At 37.7% G+C, this 23715-nt stretch overlaps 1 protein-coding gene across 2 annotated transcripts; it reads right to left on the reverse strand.

The window, feature by feature from the left end:
• Positions 1-2492: 2492 nt before the first annotated feature.
• On the reverse strand, positions 2493-22613 carry LOC119075411. Of its 2 annotated transcripts, XM_037181855.1 has the most exons (6): positions 22243-22613; positions 19864-19910; positions 18806-18859; positions 17548-17655; positions 3147-3278; positions 2493-2704 (listed from the first exon to the last, which is right to left on the reverse strand). In XM_037181855.1, the coding sequence occupies exons 2-6, from the start codon at positions 19882-19884 to the stop codon at positions 2663-2665; spliced, it is 357 nt and encodes a 118-aa protein (XP_037037750.1). In that variant the 5' UTR covers positions 19885-19910; positions 22243-22613; the 3' UTR covers positions 2493-2662. The 2 variants fall into 2 exon arrangements, with proteins under 2 accessions (XP_037037750.1, XP_037037751.1); XM_037181856.1 differs by lacking the exon at positions 18806-18859.
• Positions 22614-23715: the final 1102 nt, after the last annotated feature.

A 23715-nucleotide genomic window follows, 5' to 3' on the forward strand; every position in this document is an offset into this window, starting at 1 on the left:
GCAGTTCTTTTGCCGAGGTGCTAACTACATCGTCAGTTGCCGAACGAGTATCCGTTAATATCAAAAGCCCGCCAATTCAACCGACAAGAGATTTAATTCATACGCGAAGGCCGTCCGAGACACATAAGACTGCTTATGTGTCCAGGTTACACCCATCAATCACCGAAAACGAAGTTGTCGACTATCTACTAGACAACAACGTAATATCGTCGAATGAAGAAGTGTCATGCAAGAAACTCGTCTCACCTAATGTAGATTTAGACACGGTCACCTTTGTATCATTCAAAGTAACTGTTAGATCAGAACTGTTTTATGCTATCATCGATAAAAAGCTCTGGCCCAACAAAGTCATCGCGAGGGAATTTGTGGACCGATAAACTCATTATAATTTTGATTTTGTAATTTTAAATTTGAACTATTTGGAAACTTAGATTGAATTGTATTGTAAGTAGTCAGGGGGCTTCACAGCCATTGATGAAATGAATAAATAAAATTAAATTAAAATTAAACTTTTACGAATCGGAACGAAAATAGTCTGACGGACTTTAGTAATTAGATTCTTCCTTTTACGAATGAGTTCGAACATACTCTGTTGGACTTTAGCAATCAGATTCTTCCTTTCACGAATGGGAACGAAAATACTGTGATGGACTTTAGAAATTAGATTCATCCTTTTTCGAATGAGTTCGAACATACTGCGATAGACTTCAGCAATTAGATTTTTCCTTTTACGAATGGGTCCGAACATACTGTGATGGACTTTAGCAATTAGATTTATCCTTTTACGAATAGGAACGAAAATACTCTGTTGGACTTTAGCAATTAGATTTTTCCTTTTACGAATGGGTTCGAACATACTGTGATGGAGTTTAGCAATTAGATTCGTCCTTTTACGAATAGGAAAATAGTGTGATGGACTTTAGCAATATTAGATTCATCCTTTTACAATTAGGAACGAAAATACTCTGTTGGACTTTAGCAATTAGATTCATCCTTTTACGAATAGGAACGAAAATACTCTGTTGGACTTTAGTAATTAGATTCTTCCTTTTACGAATGAGTTCGAACATACTGCGGTAGACTTCAGCAATTAGATTTTTCCTTTTACGAATGGGTCCGAACATACTGTGATGGACTTTAGCAATTAGATTAATCCTTTTACGAATAGGAAGGAAAATACTGTGATGGACTTCAGCAATTAGAATTTTCCTTTTACGAATGGGTCCGAACATACTGTGATGGACTTTAGCAATTAGATTCATCCTTTTACGAATAGGAAGGAAAATACTGTGATGGACTTCAGCAATTAGAATTTTCCTTTTACGAATGGGTCCGAACATACTGTGATGGACTTTAGCAATTAGATTAATCCCTTTACGAATAGGAACGAAAATACTCTGTTGGACTTTAGCAATTAGATTTTTCCTTTTACGAATGGGTCCGAACACACTAGATCGCAGCTCAGATATTGAGTCTGAAATCCAAAATTTATCTACTTCAAAAACAAAGTTCGGTTCTACTACAGATTATCGTATCAGTACAAAACCATCGGCAGTGCTTTGAATTTTCTTGTTTATCTACACATTTCAGGTAATGTGCTGTGTACTTGCCTCGATTGGTTCCATTTGTTATGTACTGATATTACTGCCGCTGCAGCAAAACAAGTAAATGTGACATTCTTTTGCAAATCTTGCAGAATCTAATTTTTTTTTGTACTTTTCCACACTGAAATTCTTTCTTTTTGTATTTTTGATAAATAAAAATACAATTTTCATTCACTAAGTACTTCCATTGATACTTTTAACTTAAACGGCAGCTTTTTCTAATAGTTTCCATATAAAAAAAACGTAATTTCCTTGGATTTTGATATAGTTGGATGCAAATAGTGTTTATATGACTATTTGCACCCGGGTGCAAATAGTGTTTATATGACTATTTGCCCCCGGTTGCAAATAGTCTTTATATGACTAATTGCACCCGGGTGCAAATAGTCTTTATATGACTATTTGCACCCGGGTGCAAATAGCATCTACTAAAAAGTAATCCGTGTGGGAGACAAAAATGATTTTTTTTTAATTTTTCCTTTGTTTATTTGACAGCTAGCTATCTCACGGTTCTCTCACGGAGTAATTTTTGTTGAGGGGAATGGACACTTTCAAAGTCATCCGTTTTGTCTCCGTGTACATGACAGTTGGACACTTAAAACAATAGGTCTAACCAAAGTGCACGTACCTTTCAGAACCTTGAGTCGAACATGTGGTGATGAATTGTTGGAAATGTCAACTGTCATGTACACGGAAGCAGAACTGAGACAAAACGAATGACTGTGAATTCAGCTTAATGATTAGAGTCTATTCATAGATTTTTGACATTGCCTTAGGGCTAAATGGGCTAAAAATTGATCTTCGTTCCCCAGTTCCAGCCAGCAACTCCAGGGTGTAAGGCAAGATTATGACAATGAAAAGACGTTATATTTTGAACAAAATGGTTTTTTATGTGTTTCTTGGTTATAGGTACAGTACAACGTCAATGACATTGAAAGTAAGAATATTTTCTGAAGTTTTTTTTGGGTTGTAGATTAATGTTTTTGTCACTTTTTTAACTTTCACTTTTTTTAATTTAATTATTTTCTCTTTTGATTAATACATTAAAAGATGCCGTTCTAAATTGTTGCATGACCATCTACCAAGCATTCTTGTACTTCCTAAAAATTATAATGTTATAAAATTAAAATCGATTGTACGGGGGTTTTTTGAGATAATTAATTTTTTCATACAATTTGGGACCCCCGTGAAACTGTTTCACCAGCAAAACATGGATTTTTCTGAGAGTTTTGGCAGATACTGATAGTATCTGATAGGCTGAGTCTTAACCTTTCTAATGATACCACATACACATACGCATAGTCCTTACGAGTACAATATGTATTGAATCGTATGGAAGGGACCTACTCAAAAAGTGACTGTAAAAAGTAATTTTTTGGCGAAATGCAAACAAATCGATTTTTTTTATTAATTTTATGAGTCTGATGTATCTTCATCTAGTAAATACGATTTTTATTCATTTTCACAGCCACTTTCAACTAAAAAGTTTTTAAAACTCAGCGTGTAACAGCTGTGTATAGCAAAAACCAAAATGAATTATACCTTATACATGGTTTCAAACTCCTGTTGCAGCCTTTCCAGAGCCCGAACCTCTTCCTGATACCATTCAAGTTTTATAAGTCTTGCTGCTTCAATTGCCTTCTTCTCCCTTTCTGGTAGTAAAACTGAATTGAACTATAAAATGAAAAAGAGTACTTTATTATGCTTTTGACCGAGTGTTTGTTTGTTCTGAACAATCAGAAGATTTAGAATGAAAGGGATTAGATATTAACTAGGCCCCACCTTTTGGGCGGGTCGGGTCCCTTGACTGACAATTTTATAAATATATTCTAAATCAACTTCATTTTATTTTTCGTTGTTTCGAAGCATCACAAAAACCTCCGCCTGAGTCCAAATTCTTTGGAAAAGTACTTTTTGTATTCTCAATTTCAATCAACCATAAATCATAAATTAAATACAACGACTCGTGTGAAACTTCCCACTCGTATGAGCTGTCTATTATTCTGATGCGAATGTAGAACGATTAGAGAACTCTTTCACTTTAGTACAAAATAAAAAAGTACGATAGATGTTCTTCTCTTACACTTATGTACGAAAAGGAAGTCCCTCGATACTTACTACATTCACACAACTCCAATTATGAATGAAATATCACAACTTGTGAGAATTACGGCCCTCGCTTCGCTCTGGCCGCAAACCTCTCTCTCGTCCGAGTCGTCAAACGAGACATTAAAAACGTGTTTTCGTCCTAGTTTTCATTAACAAATGCAGCAATCGCAATTTTCGATAGAGAAATTGCTAACTTTATTTTACAGTTGTGACAATTTCGTCATGAAAACAAGGACTAAAACACGTTTTGAATGCCTCGTTTGTTTTCAGCATTAAAGTTTTCTATTTGATTGTTTTTTAATGTAATTCCATATACACTTGAATAACGATTCAGAAATTGATTTTTCATAAAATTTTGTACATTTTTATGATATGTCGTGAAATCTGCTACTTATCTGCTACTTATCTGCTACAGTGATAGCTGACTATCGCCGTGATAGCTGACTATCGCCGTGATAGCTGACTATCACCGTGATAGCTGACTATCACCGTGATAGCTGACTATCACCGTGATAGCTGACTATCACCGTGATAGCTGACTATCACCGTGATAGCTGACTATCACCGTGATAGCTGACTATCGCCGTGATAGCTGACTATCGCCGTGATAGCTGACTATCGCCGTGATAGCTGACTATCGCCGTGATAGCTGACTATCGCCGTGATAGCTGACTATCGCCGCGCCGTGATAGCTGACTATCGCCGTGATAGCTGACTATCGCCGTGATAGCTGACTATCACCGTGATAGCTGACTATCACCGTGATAGCTGACTATCACCGTGATAGCTGACTATCACCGTGATAGCTGACTATCACCGTGATAGCTGACTTTCACCGTGATAGCTGACTATCACCGTGATAGCTGGATATAACTAACCGACAAAATCAAATTTCATCAAAGTAATCTTTTTCGATTGATTGAATTTCCAACAGTGTAAAATACTGTTTTTCTGGAATAACTTCCAGATCCTTAATCCTGTAAAGCCTGTGGCTTTAATCAAAAGACCGGTGGATTGTATTTTGTTTTAACAATTTATTGCTCGAAACTAATTTACTTGTTATCACTACGACAGCAGAGCAAGGAATGAAACTCGTCTGCCGAGCACTCTCAATATATGCAACTCATTCGATTTGCATATATTGAGAGCGCACTGACAGAGAGAGTGGTTGCGATGTTTTACATGTTCTGACACTTACTAGTAGTAGCCCCATCTATGGGTCGCTACATTACTCCCCTTTCAGCGAAGCGAACACAGAATTTATAATAAAAAAAATTAAACTTTATATTTGGTTCATATTCAACTGATCAATTGAGCGGGCAAACAATAATAAAAATTCTTGAACAGACAGGGTTTCACTTGAAGGTCACTGACTTCTTCCTATCTGCCTTATCCACCTTAGTCACTGACAAAATTCCAAACGCCGGCTTTAGCCTATCTATGGATACCGTGTCATTCTTTCCATTCATATTCAGCACAAATCCCTTCCTTAACCTTTTAACTACTTCGAAAGGTCCATCGTAACGGGGGTACAGACTAGGTTTCACCTTGTCAATCCTAACGAAGACGTGCGTACACGTGCTTAACGCTTTCGGAACATGTACTTGAACTTGTCTCGTCACTGCTGGTTCCACTGGCTTAACACTCCTCATATGTCTACGCAGCTTGTCGACAAAACTGGAAGTATCTATCGGGTCGCTCAGAGGTGTATCGACAAAAAATTCTCCCGGAATCTTTAGCGTCTGCCCATACACCAATTCAGCTGGTGAACAACCTAGTCCTTCTTTTACTGTGGCTCTTATTCCTAGGAGGACTATAGGTAACTCATCACACCAATGGACCGTATTGCATCTAGCTACTATCGCGTCCTTGAAATTCCTGTGAAAGCGTTCCACCAAGCCATTAGCTTGAGGATGATAGGACGTCGTCCGAACCCTACTTGAACCTAACAACCTACATAGCTCAGCAAATAGCCTAGACTCGAACTGTTTACCTCTGTCGGTTGTGATTTCCAACGGCACACCAAACCGCGAAATGTACTGGCTCACAAGGCATCTAGCTACCGTTTCGGCGGTCTGATCCATTATCGGATAAGCCTCAGGCCAACGAGTGAATCTGTCTACAACAGTGAGAACATTTGTGTACCCATTGGAAACGGGCAAAGGACCAACTAGGTCAATATGAATATGATCGAATCTACTGGCTGGTGGTACAAACTTCCCTATTGGCGATTTAGTATGTTTCACTACTTTGGCTTTCTGACATGCTATACAAGCCCTAGTCCAGTGATTTATATCTTTGTTGACACTCGGCCAGAAATATCTGGATGTCACTAACTTTCGCGTTCCCCGAATCCCAGGGTGCGACAACGAATGAAATTGTTCGAAGATAGCTCTTCTAAGCGGCTCTGGTACAAACGGACGATTTCGGCCCGTACTAACTTCGCACCAAAGCTTGCCCATGGATAGTGGCAAATCTATTTCCTTCAAATCACATTTAGAGCTTTTTCCTTGCCTTTGCATCAACTGCGTTATCTCATCATCATCCTTTTGGAGTTCGACCAATGCCTTTAACTCTAAATTTAATTTCAATGAAGCTAACTCTGGCTCATCTATTCGGGATAGAAAATCAGCAACTACATTGTTCTTTCCTTTAACGTGCTGAATATTCGTAGTAAACTGAGAAATGAACTCTAAGTGACGGCTTTGCCTTGGACTTCGCTCAGCTATTGAAGTCATAATCGTGGTTAAAGGTTTGTGATCCGTATAGACAACGAAATCTCTTCCTTCTAAAAAATACCGGAAGTGTTTTATTGACAAATAGATTGCCAAAAGTTCCCTGTCAAGAGCACTGTACTTGACTTCCGCTGCGCTCAACTTTTTAGAAAAATAGCCTAACGGTTGCCAGATGCCTTTGTGGTATTGTTGCACCACTGAACCTACAGCTTTACCAGAAGCGTCTGTGAACAAACTGATAATTAAACCCTTCTTCTTCGGATGGACCAACAACGTCGCATTAGCTAGGGCTTCTTTGGCTTGATTAAACGCGTTATTACAACTATCAGGCCAAGTAAATTTAAAATCGCGAGTCTTCTTTCTCAGTTTCTCCATCTCTGCCATATGAGCATGCAATGGAATCAATATCTCTGCTAATTTAGGTACAAATCTGAAGTAGTAATTGATCATGCCAACAAAACGTTGGGCTTTCTTAAGAGAATCCGGTGCAGGGAAACTGGTAATTGCTTCGACTCTCTCTGATGCGGGCAAAATGCCATTCTCGTCAATGAAATGACCTAAGAATTCCAATGCCCTCACACCTAAAAGACACTTGGATGGCTTGACGTTAAGACCATATTCGGCTAGACGTTCGAAAAGCTTGTCCAAATGAGCTTTATGTTCTTCTGGCGATTTACTGAAAACCAAAATGTCGTCTATGTATACAAAGACGAAATCTAACCCTTTGCAAACTTCATTCATGAATCGTTGGAACGTCTGAGCCGCATTACGCAGGCCAAATGGCATCCTAGGGAATTCAAACAACCCAAAAGGAGTTATGATGGCAGTCTTGTGCACATCTTCTGGTGCTACTGGAATATTGTGGAAAGCCCTCACTAGATCAATTTTTGAAAATATCTTACACCCATCCACTTTGGCATTGAAGTCTTGAATGTGTGGGAGAGGGTATCTGTCCGGAATTGTCGCAGCGTTCAACCTACGATAGTCACCACATGGACGGTGATCCGGACTACGTGGTTTCGGTGCCATGTGTAATGGCGAAGATGTCTGCGACGACGATGGTTGGCAAATACCAACTTCATTCATGTAATTGAACTCTGTTTGAGCAACTTTGAACATATCCGGACTGAGTCTTCGTGCTTTAGAATATGGCAACGGACCTGTTGTATGGATATAGTGAAGGACATTGTGCTTAACTGGCAAATTGAAATTTGGTGGAGCAACTAACGACGGATATTTTTTCAATACATCGCCAAACTCGGTGGCAATGGAATACAATCTCGGAGTCGGCTCGAAGCAATTGTCAGCCCTCATAGCGTTAACCTCTAGTGAAGTCATTGGGTCAATTAACTTTCTGTTCCTTAAATCTGGCAAAAGTCCGTGCTTAGCCAAAAAATCAGCTCCTATTATCGGTTTGTTCACATCAGCTAGGATAAACTCGTGAGAATAATTTCTCTTTAATCCCAGCTCCACTTCCATAACCAAAGTACCGTACGTTTTTATCACTGAGCCGTTTGCTGCCGTAAGTTGAAAATCTTTATTTAATTTGAAAAATTTAGCGAAAGTCTTCGGAATAACGGAAACGTCCGCTCCGGTATCTATCAGAAACAACATCTTACTTTTCTTATCTCTAACAAAAAGGCGGCAAGATTTTAATAGAATCCCGCTGCTGGCCGCTTCTACAGCAGGATTTTTTAGTTTGGGTTATTGGCTTTGCCTGAAGGTTGGCTACTATTGAAAGCACACGGCTGAGTGCACTTCGTAGATCCACTTCCAAACTTAAAATGATCGTAACAGAATCTGCCTCTGGGATTGAATCGTGGACCTCGTGAACGATTGCGATTTCTGTTATTAGAGCGAGCACGAGAATTAAAGTTCGCCTGTGGAGAATAGCTTCTACTGCGATTTCGTGATCGATCAAAGGAAAGTTTTTCTATCATTGCTCGCAGCTCGCTAATTTCAGCTCTCAAATCACCGTTACTCGAGCTGGCAGTCACAGCAGAAATGTTAGCTGTTTTAATGGCTTCCCACACTTGGTCAGCTAGCTTTGTTAATTTATCTACGCCCTCGCTCTTCTGAGGAATCAGAGCTATACCGATTGACTGAGGGAGCCTATTCATCCACAACTCTTTCAACAAATCTTCACCCACTGCGGTGATGCTACCGGACAACTTCTTTAACGTCCTATAATACTCCGATGGCTTTTTGTCTCCCATCTCTTCTTCCGACACTAACTTTCTAATCCGAGCCTCTGTACTCAAAGAGTGACGCTTAATCAAAGTATCCTTCAAATTCGCATACAAGTCAGTATCCGGTGGATTTAGCAAAACGTCAGAGATTGAATCGGCAATGTGCTCGGGCAATGTGCCCACAACGTAATTGTATTTGCTAAGGTCCGCAGTGATTTTACCCAACGCAAATTGCGCCTCAGCCTGTATGAACCAAATATTCGGATTATTCGACCAAAACGTCGGAAGTTTAACAATTAACGCGTTAACATCAGTTGGAGTATTGCCTCCTTGTTCACCAGTAGGCGGAACAGGTAGACCGTTCTGCTCATTAGTCATTCTGTTGCACTATTCACTCTCAAACCGCAAACAATGTCAGAAAATATAATAATCGCAAACACTCACCCCAGTCCGGTCGACGAGACAGTCTTCAATCCGTTAGCTCAAATCTAGATCCCTAAGTTCAGTCGTTTCGAGAGCAAAATCTACACTTAACTCTACGATGATGACTGGTGAAATGTAAATTCCCTAATCCAAGCTCTACGTTATGGTGATGATCAAGAACAAAATTTAATTTCTCGAAACGCTGCCTAACTTTGAGCAAATTATGATGAAACCGTTATATAATACAAATGAATATGGATTACAATATGATGAAATGATTTGATTGATTGGGTGTCTCGTGTTCCTTTGTGTCGTCGCAACCGTTACGCCTCTATTGAAAATGGCGCGCCCAAATTTTGGAATTTTCCAGCACTCAGATACGTTGTCGCACTCAAAATTGTTGATCCACGAAAAAATAACGCACCGAATGAATCTCAGCGTAGAATTCAACTTTAGTTTCTAGGTCACGTACCTTTTATCCCCACAGGTTTTGTGCCTGTGGAGATTTCCAATTGACTGGGCTTTCAATAACAATGAAATGTATCTCTTCCGTGTCCAACCACTCGGCCGGATGAATTGTGCTCGGTTACCAGAAATTGAACTTGTCCTTGACTGCTACACGCCGATCCAAACTTGTAACCAGAAATGTTTCCAGAAATGATTTGCTGATCCCGTTATGACGCCCTAGCTCACACCAAAATTTTTTGTATTTGGCGGCCAGAGAAATGGTTCGATGGTCTCGTTGTTTTGTACTAGCTCACACCAAAGTTTATTGTATTTGGCGGCCAGAAAATCGTATACATCCACTCGGTTATAAAATTGAACTCGATTTGCTTTACACAACTACGTATTACACACTTGGGGTCACCAATGTAAAGCCTGTGGCTTTAATCAAAAGACCGGTGGATTGTATTTTGTTTTAACAATTTATTGCTCGAAACTAATTTACTTGTTATCACTACGACAGCAGAGCAAGGAATGAAACTCGTCTGCCGAGCACTCTCAATATATGCAACTCATTCGATTTGCATATATTGAGAGCGCACTGACAGAGAGAGTGGTTGCGATGTTTTACATGTTCTGACACTTACTAGTAGTAGCCCCATCTATGGGTCGCTACAATCCCACATAGCCCATCTTCGAACTTAACCTCAGGAATTGAATTCTGCGTCGATTAAAAAAATAAAATTGATAATTGGTTGATAATTACTCAAGTAACACGGCCGAAGACTGTCGCAAGCCAGTTTGAAAAACGTGGAGCGTTTTCATGTATATGAAGTAAAAATAGACTGTCTTCGGGTAGTATCTTAACGCTACGTATAGAAATGGCCAAAGACAGATAGGCGTTATCAGGATGCGATAACGACTTAGCATGGTGGCGGATGATTTCAACAGTAGAAACAACGGCAACATGCCCAGTCCTAGTCAGATGGACTACTATCACTCACCAACCCGCAATGACAAGCGTGGTGTTTAAATGTCAACAACCCCCAAACCAAACCGAAACCAAACCATGACCAGTACAACCAATCAAATACGGCCCTCAGTTCCCGGTAGCATGTTACCGCGCTCTGGATCCGGCAACGTCCAGAGCCGGCTTGCAGAGGGTGCTAAGAATCCCCGGGTTACCTCAGGTTTCCATACTAGATTATAAATTGCCGCATATAATGCCAGAACATTGTCATCACGAGAAAAAATGCTCGAGATGGAGACGGAACTAGAGAAGATTAAATGGGATGTGGTCGGTGTGAGTGAAGTGAGGAAACCTGGAGAAGAATGTGTTAAATTACAATCAGGACACACATTCTTCTACCGAGGAAGTGACAGTCAAATGCTGATGCACGGTGTCGGACTGTTCATTCATAAACGATGGTCAAATCGCATAATTCACACAAAAAGTATATCTGATAGAGTGATATACGTATGCCTGAAAATTAACAGCAAATACAGCATAAAAGTGATTCAGGCATACGCGCCCACATCCACACATGACGACCAAGAAGTGGAGATGTTTTACGAAGACATTGAAAAAGCCATGGACGAAAATCGGTCATACTTCCAATACCTAGTCGGTGATTTCAATGCGAAGCTGGGGAAACGAGAAGAAGAGTCTGAAATTCTATTGGAAAGTTTAGTTACGACCAAAGAAACGAACATGGAGACACATTACTCAATTTCCTACTACAGCACGAATTATTCGCAATGAATTCATTTTTCACTGGAAAAAGTCAGCGGAAGTGGACTTGGGCCAGTCCAGATGGTGTAACGAAAAATGAAATTGACTACATCATCACAAATCGCAAATCAACCGTTAAGAACGTCACGGTCCTGAACAAATTTACAACTGGTAGTGATCACCGGATGGTTCGTGCAAGAGTTACGTTAAATACCCGATTCCAAAGATCAAAACTAGTGAAAAAACGCGAAAGGATTGACGTTCAACGACTGTACGAACAAAGTGAAGAGTTTGCAACACAGATGAGTGCTGAAGGTTGCTAGGAATCTCGCGCCGCGTCATTCACAATAATTCACATTTTAACACATTTTGTATAAGGAAGATGTCACTTTGTAAGTTATTGTGAATGACGCGGCGCGAGATTCCCTAACACCGTGCTGAATTGGTCGACATAGACAACCAATACGAGACATTAGACGAATTGAACAACAAAATCGTCGAATCAATCAAGGGTTATATGGAGATCAAATGCAAATCTATTCATTTAAATGAATCGAAACTGAGTAAAGAAACGCTGGATTTAATAGCTAGCCGAGTAGAGTTGATAAAAAACGGAAAGAGAGATTCAGTAGAATACCGAAACTTAACAAAAACTATCGACAAGGAAATGAGATCAGATCTAAGGAAATATAACGTCCAACTGGCTCAAAATACGATTCAAGCGAATTGCAACATGAAAGTCTTACGATCCAAACTGATGAATGTGAAGAAAGAAATCTTCAAATTACGAGACAAAACAGGAACGATTCAATCGGACCGAAATACGATATTAGATATCGCCAAAGAATATTACGAAGATTTGTTTTCATCGAAACGTCCCAACCCGAATTATACGACAGAAGAAGACAGACCAGTCGTTAGGAACGTAGGATCAGAAGATCTGCCTGACATACTTGTTGAAGAGGTAAAGGCTGCAGTCAACGAAATGAAAAACAAAAAGTCACCTGGTGAAGATGGTGTTCCCATTGAAGCCATTAAACTAGGTGGAGACTCCCTATTAAGTGCAATAACGGCTTTGTTCAATCAGTGCCTCCAATGGGAAAAAATCCCGGAAGCATGAGAAAATGCAGAGATCACATTACTGCACAAAAAAGGGGACATAACAAAGCTAGAAAATTACCGGCCCATAAGTCTTTTATCAACACTGTACAAGCTATTCATGAAAATCATCACAAAAAGGAACACGAAAAAGTTCGACTTCTACCAACCAGTCGAACAAGGTGGATTTAGATCAGGTTTCAGCACGAACGATCATTTACAAGTGATGAGAACGTTGATTGAAAAATGCAACGAATACAAGATTAGCATAGTCTTGATATTCATTGACTTCGAAAAAGCTTTTGATTCAGTTGAAACATGGTCGATATGGGACTCATTGGACGAATGTAGAGTGGACTCAAGGTACTCCAAGGTGCTCCAATATGTGTACGAAAATGCTACGTCATGTATTAAACTTCATGAGAACACGACGAAATTCAGGCTAGGTCGAGGTGTAAGACAGGGTGACACCATCTCACCGAAACTGTTCACATCAGTCCTGGAGAGTGTTTTCAAGAAATTAGACTGGAGCAAAAAGGGAATTGACATAAAAGGAGAATTCCTTAGTCATCTCCGTTTCGCAGATGACATTGTCCTAGTCGCACTAAATCTATACCAAGCACAAGTCATGTTAGAAGAGTTAAATGAAGAGGCTAACAAAGTTGGTCTCAAGATGAACTTATCTAAAACGAAAATCATGACAAACATTGACGACGACAGACAAATAAAAATTGGAGATACAGTTATTGAAAGAGTCGACAGCTATGTATACCTTGGTCACAAACTGAAATTAGGTCTAGACAACCAAACTGCAGAAATCAAGCGTAGAATTGGTCTTGGATGGGCAGCTTTCGGGAAACTCAGCCTGATTTTCAAAAGCAAAATGAATAATAGTCTAAAACGGAAAGTTTTCGATAGGTGTGTACTTCCAGTGTTGACATATGGAGCAGAAACGTTAACATTAACCAAAGCATCTGAAAATAAGTTGAGAGTGGCACAAAGAGCCATGGAACGAAGTATGCTTGGAATTACACTCAGAGACAAAATGACAAACCAATGGATTCGCCAACAAACAAAAGTCGTTGATGTCATGGAAAGAATTGCGTCTCTAAAGTGGAGTTGGGCAGGACATATTGCAAGAAGGACAGATGACCGTTGGACCAAAGCCATCATGGACTGGAGACCCCCCACAACAAGACCTGTCGGAAGACCACCAGAGAGATGGACAAACGGAATAAAGAAATACATCAAAGGTACATATGGACACACGAACTGGCAACAAGTGGCAATGGATCATACAACATGGAAAAATTTAGGGGAGGCCTACATCCAGCAGTGGATACAAACAGGCTAAAGAAGAAGAATGACTCAAGTTATCGTGTATACAAGCAAAATATTGGGACAAATATTCGGTTTTTATAACATTTCATACAACCTTTGGAACAAACATTTTAGGGTATTTTCCGGCATAAGACCCTGACTTACAGTCAAGGGAATAAAAAGCTGGCGTGTCGCACAAATCATTTCGTATTCAATCCCCATCTTATCACCCCTCGCCCGAAAAAACGAAAACTGAATTATGCAAAAAGTTATTAAACTTTTGGGTAGCTTTTTGCCATAAATCAATCGCATTCGCATCCGAGGCGAAGCCGAGGTCAATAAACACACAAAAACTCTACTTTTCAACTTTCCGACATGTGAAAAAAAGCATGTAAATAGCTATTTCTACCTACGGAAGAGAAAGTGCCACACTTTTCTTACTTGAAATGTCATTCGGCTGGTTGTCAAGAAAACACGATTTTCTCATGGCCTATTGTGGGGAGAAAATAATGCAAAACACAACGCGAGCATGAAATAGTATGTTGTGTTACAAGTATTGTAATGTTGATTTTTTCAGCACTAGACCTAAGGAAAATTGGGTCGTGTGCTGAAAAAATCTCATTACAATACGTGTAACACATCATGCTTTGTGCCAACCGAGAATTGAAATAGACAAGAGCACAAAAAATCATAATTTTCATTGTAAACAATCACTCTTCAAATTTGATCGATCACATTGCTTTGCATTTTCTCAAACGAATGCTGTAACAACTCATACAAATTCCATATCAACACTGCTTTGAGTGTTGTAATATCACATCAAACGGGTGCTGAAATAACTCACTTTACAACACTAAAATGAGTGCTGAAAAGAGTCGTATTTCAATTCTCGGTGGCACAAATAACTTTTTCGCAACAAGTGACGAAAAGTAGGACTTTCCGTTGCCTTTCTTGCGAAAAACGTTGTATACAACTCGATGATAAATACTTTTTTAGGCACACGATGTGTATTGTCACACTCGGCATACGGCCTATACATGCGAAGGAATGAAAAATCGAGAAAAATCTTAAAACTCCTTCATTTACAGCTCTGAATCCAAACATACAAAAATGGTGCTTGATTTAGTAAAATTAGACTTTTCGACCCTGAAGTGTAATAACATCTTCTCAATGAAGGCAAAGAAAGTTTTACTTTTCGTCACTAAGCTGAGAAATAGTCATTTATGCAAAAAGTTGATTTTGTCACTAGATGCGATGTTATCAAACGAGCAAAGCGAGGGGTTTAAGTTTTCTTTTCGAGTTATCGTCCCTTATCATCTATATTGAGTTACAAATTTATATTTGGACAGCTAAGATCTACCCTTTTTACCTTGTTACCTACACAGTTAAAAATTTAAAAATACAGTCCGTTTTTTTTATTTCGGAACACATTTGAGATAAATAATAAATGTTTTTAAAGCAAGAATCTTAAACGTTTGAGATATTTTAGAGTTTTACCGTGGATTTACATAGCAACGTAAAAGTGACAGATGCAATGTTTTTTAAATACTGCAACCCGACATTTCATTCATAAAATTAAAATTATGAATTAAAAGTCATCGATTTCATGGCATCGGCCTATAACAGAAGATGCGTCCGTTTCACACTTTCTCGCAGGCGCACTTTTTATTTTGAATTTGAATTTTTCGTCATTTTAATTTTTTTGTTGTTTTGCTACGCAAAGTGTTTAATTTCCGGTTTTAATATTTTATTTTATAATTTGGAGGTTCGATACTCTAATTTGAGACTGTGCGAATAACAGAATTAATATAAATAACTTATTTTGAAGTTTTATCAGATTTTTGTCGTAAATTTTTCATAGATGACTAGTATTAGTATAGTTCTTCGGTAACGCGTAACATTTATTGACATTTTCAAGGTTATACACACGTTACAAGGCAGCGTCAATGTATAGAAGCACGACTAACCTTTACCCTACTGATTAAAATTTTTCAGATTTGGTAATTCAAAGAATTTACGACACATTTGTCGATTCAATACTAAGAACACACATTCTTATTCTACGGACTATAAAGGACCGTTCAGTGTGTGTAGCTTCTATTGAGACCATTCATGGAAGAAAATCAAAGCCTAGCTTAGAAGTTTCTTGAATTAAATTTAATCGCGAAAGGTAAGTTTATCAATGGCGGTAAACTCTGACATTTGTTTCAACTAAAACTAAAATCATTTTAGACGAAGAGGAAAGTCTTATTAGAATAATTTAGATGCTAATACTTTGAAATATCGCATAAAAAAATCTTCGTAAAGGTTAATACAAACATTCGAAAATTTTCTGACGAAATGCCTAAAGCTGGGTTATGAAACAAAAGCTCTAGATTCATCGAAATTCAAAGGAAAAGGAAGAGCCAATATGCCGTAATCTGTAAGAAAAAACATGTGTAAAAGAGACAAAAAGAACTGTTCGAAGTTTTATGAAGTTCCAATATTCAGCTCAAATTATAAAAAAAGTTTTCATTCAGGCGGAAAAAAACTTCACATTCCCTCACCAGGTAGAGAGCCAAAACAACAACTTTTTCTCTCACCTTTTCTTCTAGTTTTCGTTACAGTGGCATCACTTTTCGTTTCCAGTGACATCAATTTTCGTACCCACTCATGTCATTTTCGGACGTTTTCACCACCTGGGTCAAAAACAAAACTTTTCATACCTAGGACCAAAAAAGTGCGACTTCATCGCACTTTTTCTCCGTCTGATAATATACTATTTCGACACAAAACATGTTTTCCACACAGAACATGTTTTTCCATGTGAAACACATTTCTTATCTGAACCATGTTTCCCATTTGAAACATGTTTTCTATCTGAAATTTGTTTCCCATCAGAAGCATGTTTCGAATCTGAAACATGTTTTATATCTGAAAAATGTTTGACATTTTAAACATGTTTTCCATTTGGAACATGTTCCTTATCTGAAACATGTTTTCTACCTAAAATATTTTTCTAGTGGAAATATGTTTACTATCAGAAAAATGTTTTCCGTTTGAAACATGTTCTCCATTTGGAACATGTTTTCAATTTGAAACATTCTTTCCATCTGAAATTTGTTTAATATCTGAAATATGTTTCCTATGTGAAACATGTTTTCTATCTGAAATATGTTTCCCATCTGAAATATGTTTTCCATCTGAAGCATGCTATCCATGCGAAACATATTTTCCATGCAAAAAAATATCTTCTAAAAACAACGAATACACTATCTTTAGTCGTATTGTTAAGGATAATAAACAAACTACTGTTGCTACTTTCATCTACAACTGATTATAAAATTGACTGACTTTCCCTGTTTACATGGACCCGACTGTCAAACAGCTGAATCGAAATAGTCCACAAAATTGAAAGTCGCGCGGCCACTATACGACAAAAATCTGATAAAACTTTTAAAAAAAGTTACTTATTTCTATTGATTCTTTTATTTGCCCGGACGTAAATTACAGTATTGAGCCTCCAAATTATAAAATAAAATAATAAAACCTAAAATTGAACACTTTCTGTAGCAAAACAACGAAAAATTGAAAAAGATGAAAAATTCAAATTCAAAATAAAGTGCGCCTGAGAAAAAGGCTGAAACGGACGCATTTTTGCTATTTGACATTAATGACTTTAGAAACTCTAAAAAATCTTACCGTGGATTTACATAGCAACGTAAAAGTGACAGATGCAATGTTTTTTAAATACTGCAACCCGAAATTTCATTCATAAAATTAAAATTATGAATGAAATTTCGAGTTGCCGTATGAGAAAATTTTTGCATCTGTCACTTTTACGTTGCTATGTAAATCCACAGTTACGGTGTTCGAATTTAGTTTGAACACACTGTATATTAAAAAGATATTACCTTCTCGCCAGCAGCTATATAGTCTTTGATCAATTTGACTAATCTCTTTTTTGCGATAACTTCGTTTTCTTTCTCTTTCAAGGTTCTTTCATGTTGAGCATATCCATCCTATAAAATAAATATTAGAAATATAATGTTGTGTCGTATCCGTCGTACCTCAATTATTCTCGGTGGCACAAATAGTGTTAAATGACGCTTTGTGACAGGACGAAAGGGGCCATTCATAAAGTGCGCACGCAGTGTGCGGTCATTTTTTGACCCCCTCCCCCCGTTTCGCACGCGATTTTCCATATAAACAGTTCCAATTTCAGACCCCCCCTCCCCCCTTAAGTGCGTGCGCACTATTTGAATGGCCCCAAACAAAATTACGTTTACGGATGTTTAGTTGCGATTCAAATTTCGTCGTTTCTGAGGTATAAAGTGAGCTGTGTTGCCCATAGAGGTAGTTTACCTAGAGGAATTATGACCCGAAATTCGTTGAAAAATTATATCACACACAGGTGTTGCCTATGTTTTGCGGTAACACATCAGTCTATAAATGTTTTATTACTCAGGAGACCGAGAGCTTTCATTCCAACAAGAATTTGAATTTTTAGCCTGCGAAGTGTGACTTGTGTGATCGAAAAAAATCAGTGACTATTTTTGAGAAATTCTTTGAGAAATTTGAGAAATTCTTGAGAAATTCTTTGAGAAATCTTTGAGAAATTTTTGAGAAATTTTTTATATTTTTGAGAAATTTGAGAATTTAGAGAAATTTGAGAAATTTTTGAGAATTTTTTTATATTTTTGAGAAATTTGAGAATTTAGAGGAATTTGAGAAATTTGAAAATTTAGAGAAATTTGAGAAATTTTTGAGAAATTTTTTGAGAAATATTTGAGAAATTTTGAGAAACTCGATTTCTCAAAATAGTCCCTGAAAAAAAGTAATTTCGGCAACGGTTAGATCGAGGTGATTTAACCCTACTTCGACGCAGAATGAACCAAAAATCTTCTAAAAATTTAATTTTGTGTCATCTGGTGGAATTTTGCAATAATGGCGTTTGGATCTACAGGGAAACAAGTTTACAGAATTCGTTGGAGATTTAGTGAACATATATCGAATTTCCAAGTGAAACGTCGACGCTACAGATCAAATTGCAGACTCGACACAACTAAACTCTGACGTTCAAGATGACATTCCAGAAGGAATTGTACTTGAAGATTGTAAAAAAAAATTTGCACAAACAAATCATAACAAAGGTTACAAAAATATACTTACCAATTGCAGTTCACTCATACCAGATGCAATATCAGCGATCTCGGCTGACGTAGGCTACATTAATATTTAATATATCATTAGAGGGATTCTTCTGAAAAACAGAAGACCGAAATCGGACGCATTTTCTATTGGACTTTTTACACGTGACCAGTATGGTATTCGACACCAGAAGCCAAAACCACTTTCCAAAAAATTCTTCGAAGCTTATGTGGCTAGTGTGAGGTGATCAAAAACTGAAAACTTGAACTTTTCTTACAAAAATTTCTCCAGATACACGAGCCGTACAGGGTCGTGTGGGGTGTCATTAGAAAGGTAATTGCATGTACTTTGGGGGAAATAGGGTCCACACTGAGATACGTACAGTTGAAGTTTTCAATCGAAAAAAGACTAAAAACTTACTCTTTTCTTACACTCGAGGTACATGGTCGTGTAAGTTGTCATTGGAAAGGTAATTGCATATACTTTCAGGGAAAGTAGGGCTTACGGAAGTTTGGTAGCATCTACGATTCAATATAAGCACTTGAACATTTCAACTTCTCATAATTCGTCGTAGATGCTTCCAAACCGCAAAAGACTTATTTGCCCTGAAAGTACATGCAATTACCTTTCAAATGATACCACACAGACCATGTACATTTCGTGTACCTCGAGAAATTTCTGTAAGAACAGTGTAACTTTTCAGTCTTTTTTCGGTTGAAAACTTCAACTGTATGTATCTCAGTGTGGATGAATTTTAAACGTTATAAGACCCTATTTGCCCCGGAAGTACATGCAATAAGTGGAGAAATTTTTGTAAGAAAAGTGCAAGTTTTCGGTTTTTGATCACCTTTCACCAGCCACAAAAGCTTCAAAGAATTTTTTTGAAACTGGTTTTGGCTTCTGGGGTCGAATACCTTACTGGGCACATTTAAAAAATTCCAATAGAAAATGTGTCCGATTTCGGTCTTCTGTTTTTCAGAAGAATCCCTCTTATTAAAAAAAAAACCGAACCCGGATTAGTAGTTAAATACATCCAGTTCCAGCACCAAACGACAAAATTGGACATTGATTTTACTTACATAAATATTGCTGGTGTCCATTTTCAACTTGAGGCGTTGAGATATCACTACAAAAAAAATGTTTGATTAGAATCTATTGGCCGTTTACAATCAAAATCGAAAAATCGATTGAACGCCATTTTGTTGATGCAAGAGAGAAGGCGTTTTTTGCAGTCGTTTTTTTACGTATGGAAGATTAAATGGAGTTGAATGTACATACGTTAATAGGATCAAAAGGACGTGTTGCACTGCTAAAATATTTTTCAACACCGAGATTGGAGTTACAAGCAGCAATCCGTGGATCGAGACTACTAACGAGCATCTGTGGTAGTCAAACTTTTAAAGTCAATCGAAAAGTCATTTGGTCGGATTCCATGACCGTGCGCAGGTGGATCAGATCTGATCATCGCAAATAAATATATCGTCAGGCTGAACTGTAAGTAAGTCACACAGAGTTTTCCCCTTTTTTAGTCTACTCTATCAAATTCTTACCACCATTTCCTCATTCCACATTTACATACAATTGAGTTCTCTAGGGTTGTAAGTGTAAATATGAGAATTGGGTTAGAGGCTCACAACATGTAAAATCCATTAGAAAACTCGGGACAAAAGTGAAAAGTCACTTCTCCGCCATGTAAATACCTAACTATAGAGAGTTCCAGTTCGAACTTCGAACTGTTTTCGAACAACTTTGTATCCGCGTCACCATATACAAAATTGCAGAATTGAACAGTGAACCCATAACTCAATTTCTGTATGGCGTACTCGCGGCATAAAAGTGAACTATATCTAAATTGGAATGCCCCTTTGTGGGAAATGAGAAAAATCGAAAATTACGGAGTTTGTTACTCTCGTCCCACTTTTTTAGTCACCTCTTCCCACTGTGTGTGTGGATAGTGGATTTTTTGTGTGGAAGCGAGTGAGATAATCCGTGCGTGAGCTGGTGGGGTGAGTGATTTTTAGTTTGTTTTTACGTAGGTTTTTGTTCCGTGTTTGTTTTTTGATTGAAATGAACTTTCTCTTTGTTGAGCTACGTTTTGTGGGTACATTTTCATAGTAGCTTCTCACTAAGTTTCGAAATTTCCATCGAAAGGTGGCAGAACTTTTATTGTATTACTAGTTCAATCAGAAAATTTACTGCTGTCTCGTGTAACGGACCAGTGGAAACGACTGAAGATGGTTAAACCACGCTAACCTCTGACCGCCACTGTATCCGGAAGTCGAAACAGCATTTCATCTCCACTTTCGCTTCACGCGATCCATGGGAAAGGGAAGAGCAATTATGCTCTGTTTGTTTGTTCTGGTGTATTCGTTTGAACTTGATTTTTTCTGCGTATAAGATAACACCACACCTGGAATTAGTGTGTTTTCCAGGTAAAATAAAGTTTTGTACCTTCGGAATATTGAAAAATTGATATTATGGCTATAGACAAAATGGCCGTCACTTATTTTTGTGTTTTTTTTTCGAAAGTTTTCAATGAATTTGCTTATGCTCAAAACAAACGAGGCATTGAAAACGTGTTTTGGTCCTAGTTTTAATTGACAGATGCAGCAGTCGCAATTTTGAATAGAAAAAGTTCTAACTTCATTTGACAGTTTCGAAAATTTCGTCATGAAAAATAGGACCAAAACACGTTTTCAATGCCTCGTTTGTTTTGAGCATTAGATTGGTGTGCACTTAATTCAAGTGACAAAGTTTGTGATATTAAAACTAAAATAACATCGCGAGTATTGTTTCGATTTCAGTGCTAAAGAATATTTCATGTGATACATTTTTGCTGATAAGTAATGAAAATCTGCTGGCATGTAATGAAAATCTCCTGATATGTAATGAATTTTCATATGAATATTCCTTCACTTGTGACGTAATGAAAAAGTTTCCACATGTAACGACCGCTTTCCGCGGGTGGGAAATGTACGTTTAACAACAATATTCCGGGTGGATAGGCAATAAAATAATTTATCACATACGCGCGGTGTTCGGATGTCAAAATTACTTACCTAGAAGTTTAATTCAAAATATATATTACACACTTGTCACGATGAAGTCGAGGCTTGCCGAGACTGATAGTGACAAGTGTGTACTCTATTTTATCACATAAGCGAAAACGAGACAACAACATAGACCTGAAGTGTAATTTTTGAATCATTCTTCTAGTTAAGTAATTTTGACATCCGAACACCGCGCGTATGTGATAATATATATAACATGATCTACCCCAAAAATCACTTTAAAACCGGTTCTCATTAGAATGGGTAAAATTTTGTGTATTGAGAAATTCGTCATGCACTTATTGTTACAAAAAATGTGTATAAAGAGCTGTTGTGAAAATTTGATAGAACGGTAGATACCTTAAAAGTTAACTTTTTTGTTTGTGTCTTATTCTAGTTTTTACTCACCGATTACATAAAAGTAAAATGAAAAAATGCTCTTTCGAATTGTACAGCGACAGAATAAAAGTTCAACACGGCAGAACAACGAAACTGTTTTTTCCGTTAGTTGCCACTAACCGACTGCATATAAACATAAAACTAGGAAACAAAAATCTTTCACAAAGAAATTCGAGATTTTACTTTTGTATTTTGCACCATTTAATTCTAAGTCAACAGCACTAACAATAAAAACAACACACAAAAGCACTGATATTCTTGTTCAACACTAATTGAATCTCAGTACAAAATAATTCAAAAATTTTATATAAATTCAAAATGCTATTAATGGACAGAAATAAAATCTAAACTGTTCCCCGACACACATTGAAGTTCAACGTTTAATTGTCAAAGACAAACTGAGCATAGGTTTGTTCCAAGTAACTGTAAACCAAAAATTTGACAGTTCAACCATCAGTTCAATGTCCATCTGGTTCAAATTTGACAGAAATTTGACACTTTGTACGACATTGGAACAAACCTATTGTTGGAAATGTTGGAAACGTAAATCGTAATAAGAGGCAGCGTGTTGTTTTTTCTTCTGATGTGTTTGCTCTCGATATTATTTTTTCGGTATAACAGACAAAGAGAAAATACACACCGGTGTCGGTGCGTATATTAAAAAATGAAAATGAGCTATGTACGCTTGTTGTTACCAGTAGTATACGACTTGCAACATAATGTACGCAAAGAGAGAGAGAGGGATAAAGAGATAGTAGATTACATTGGACCCTACGAAAGTCATACATTTCATGTGGTATTATCTCCTAACCTATGCCTATATGGTACTTAATAGTCATTTGTGTACCTGTTTTAGACGATTGATTTTAGGCAATTTCGCGGATTGTAGGCCGAACGAAGTGTACAATTCAGACAAATTTTGTAAAATCCATTCTCGGTGTTTAATAGAGCATGGAATCCTCTACCAATATCGCCATTCAAAGAGTTTAAAACTTTCTTCGTCTTGGACATATCACCATTCAAAGATGTCGAGTTTTCGACTTTAGCTGGCTGTAGCTACGTGGTCAAGTTGTCGAAGGAAGCCATAAGCCCCTCCATCCGTTGCGATAACAATCAATCGTCCAAAGTAGGTACACATGTCAGCTTTCATGCAAAGGGCCGAAAACTCGAGAAAAAATCAAAAATTGCCCTCATTTTCGGCTCGAAGCATGAAAATGACTATTGGATCACAAGAGACCAAAGTAAAGAAATTCAACCGTTCAATATTCCGAAGGTACAACACTTTATTTTACCTGGAAAACATAATAATTCCAGGGGTGGTGTATGTAATATGCAAAAATTTGTCAAATGATGTAAAACTATAAAAGAAACAAAGCATAACAGCTTTTCGCTTACCCAATGGTCGCGTGAAACGAATAAGGAAACTAGATTTCTGTTTCGACCTCGAGCACTAACGGCGGTCAAAGACTAGAGTGGGCTAGC

Source organism: Bradysia coprophila, unplaced genomic scaffold (genome assembly GCF_014529535.1).
Source record: "Bradysia coprophila strain Holo2 unplaced genomic scaffold, BU_Bcop_v1 contig_200, whole genome shotgun sequence".
Taxonomy (NCBI): Eukaryota; Metazoa; Arthropoda; class Insecta; order Diptera; family Sciaridae; genus Bradysia; species Bradysia coprophila.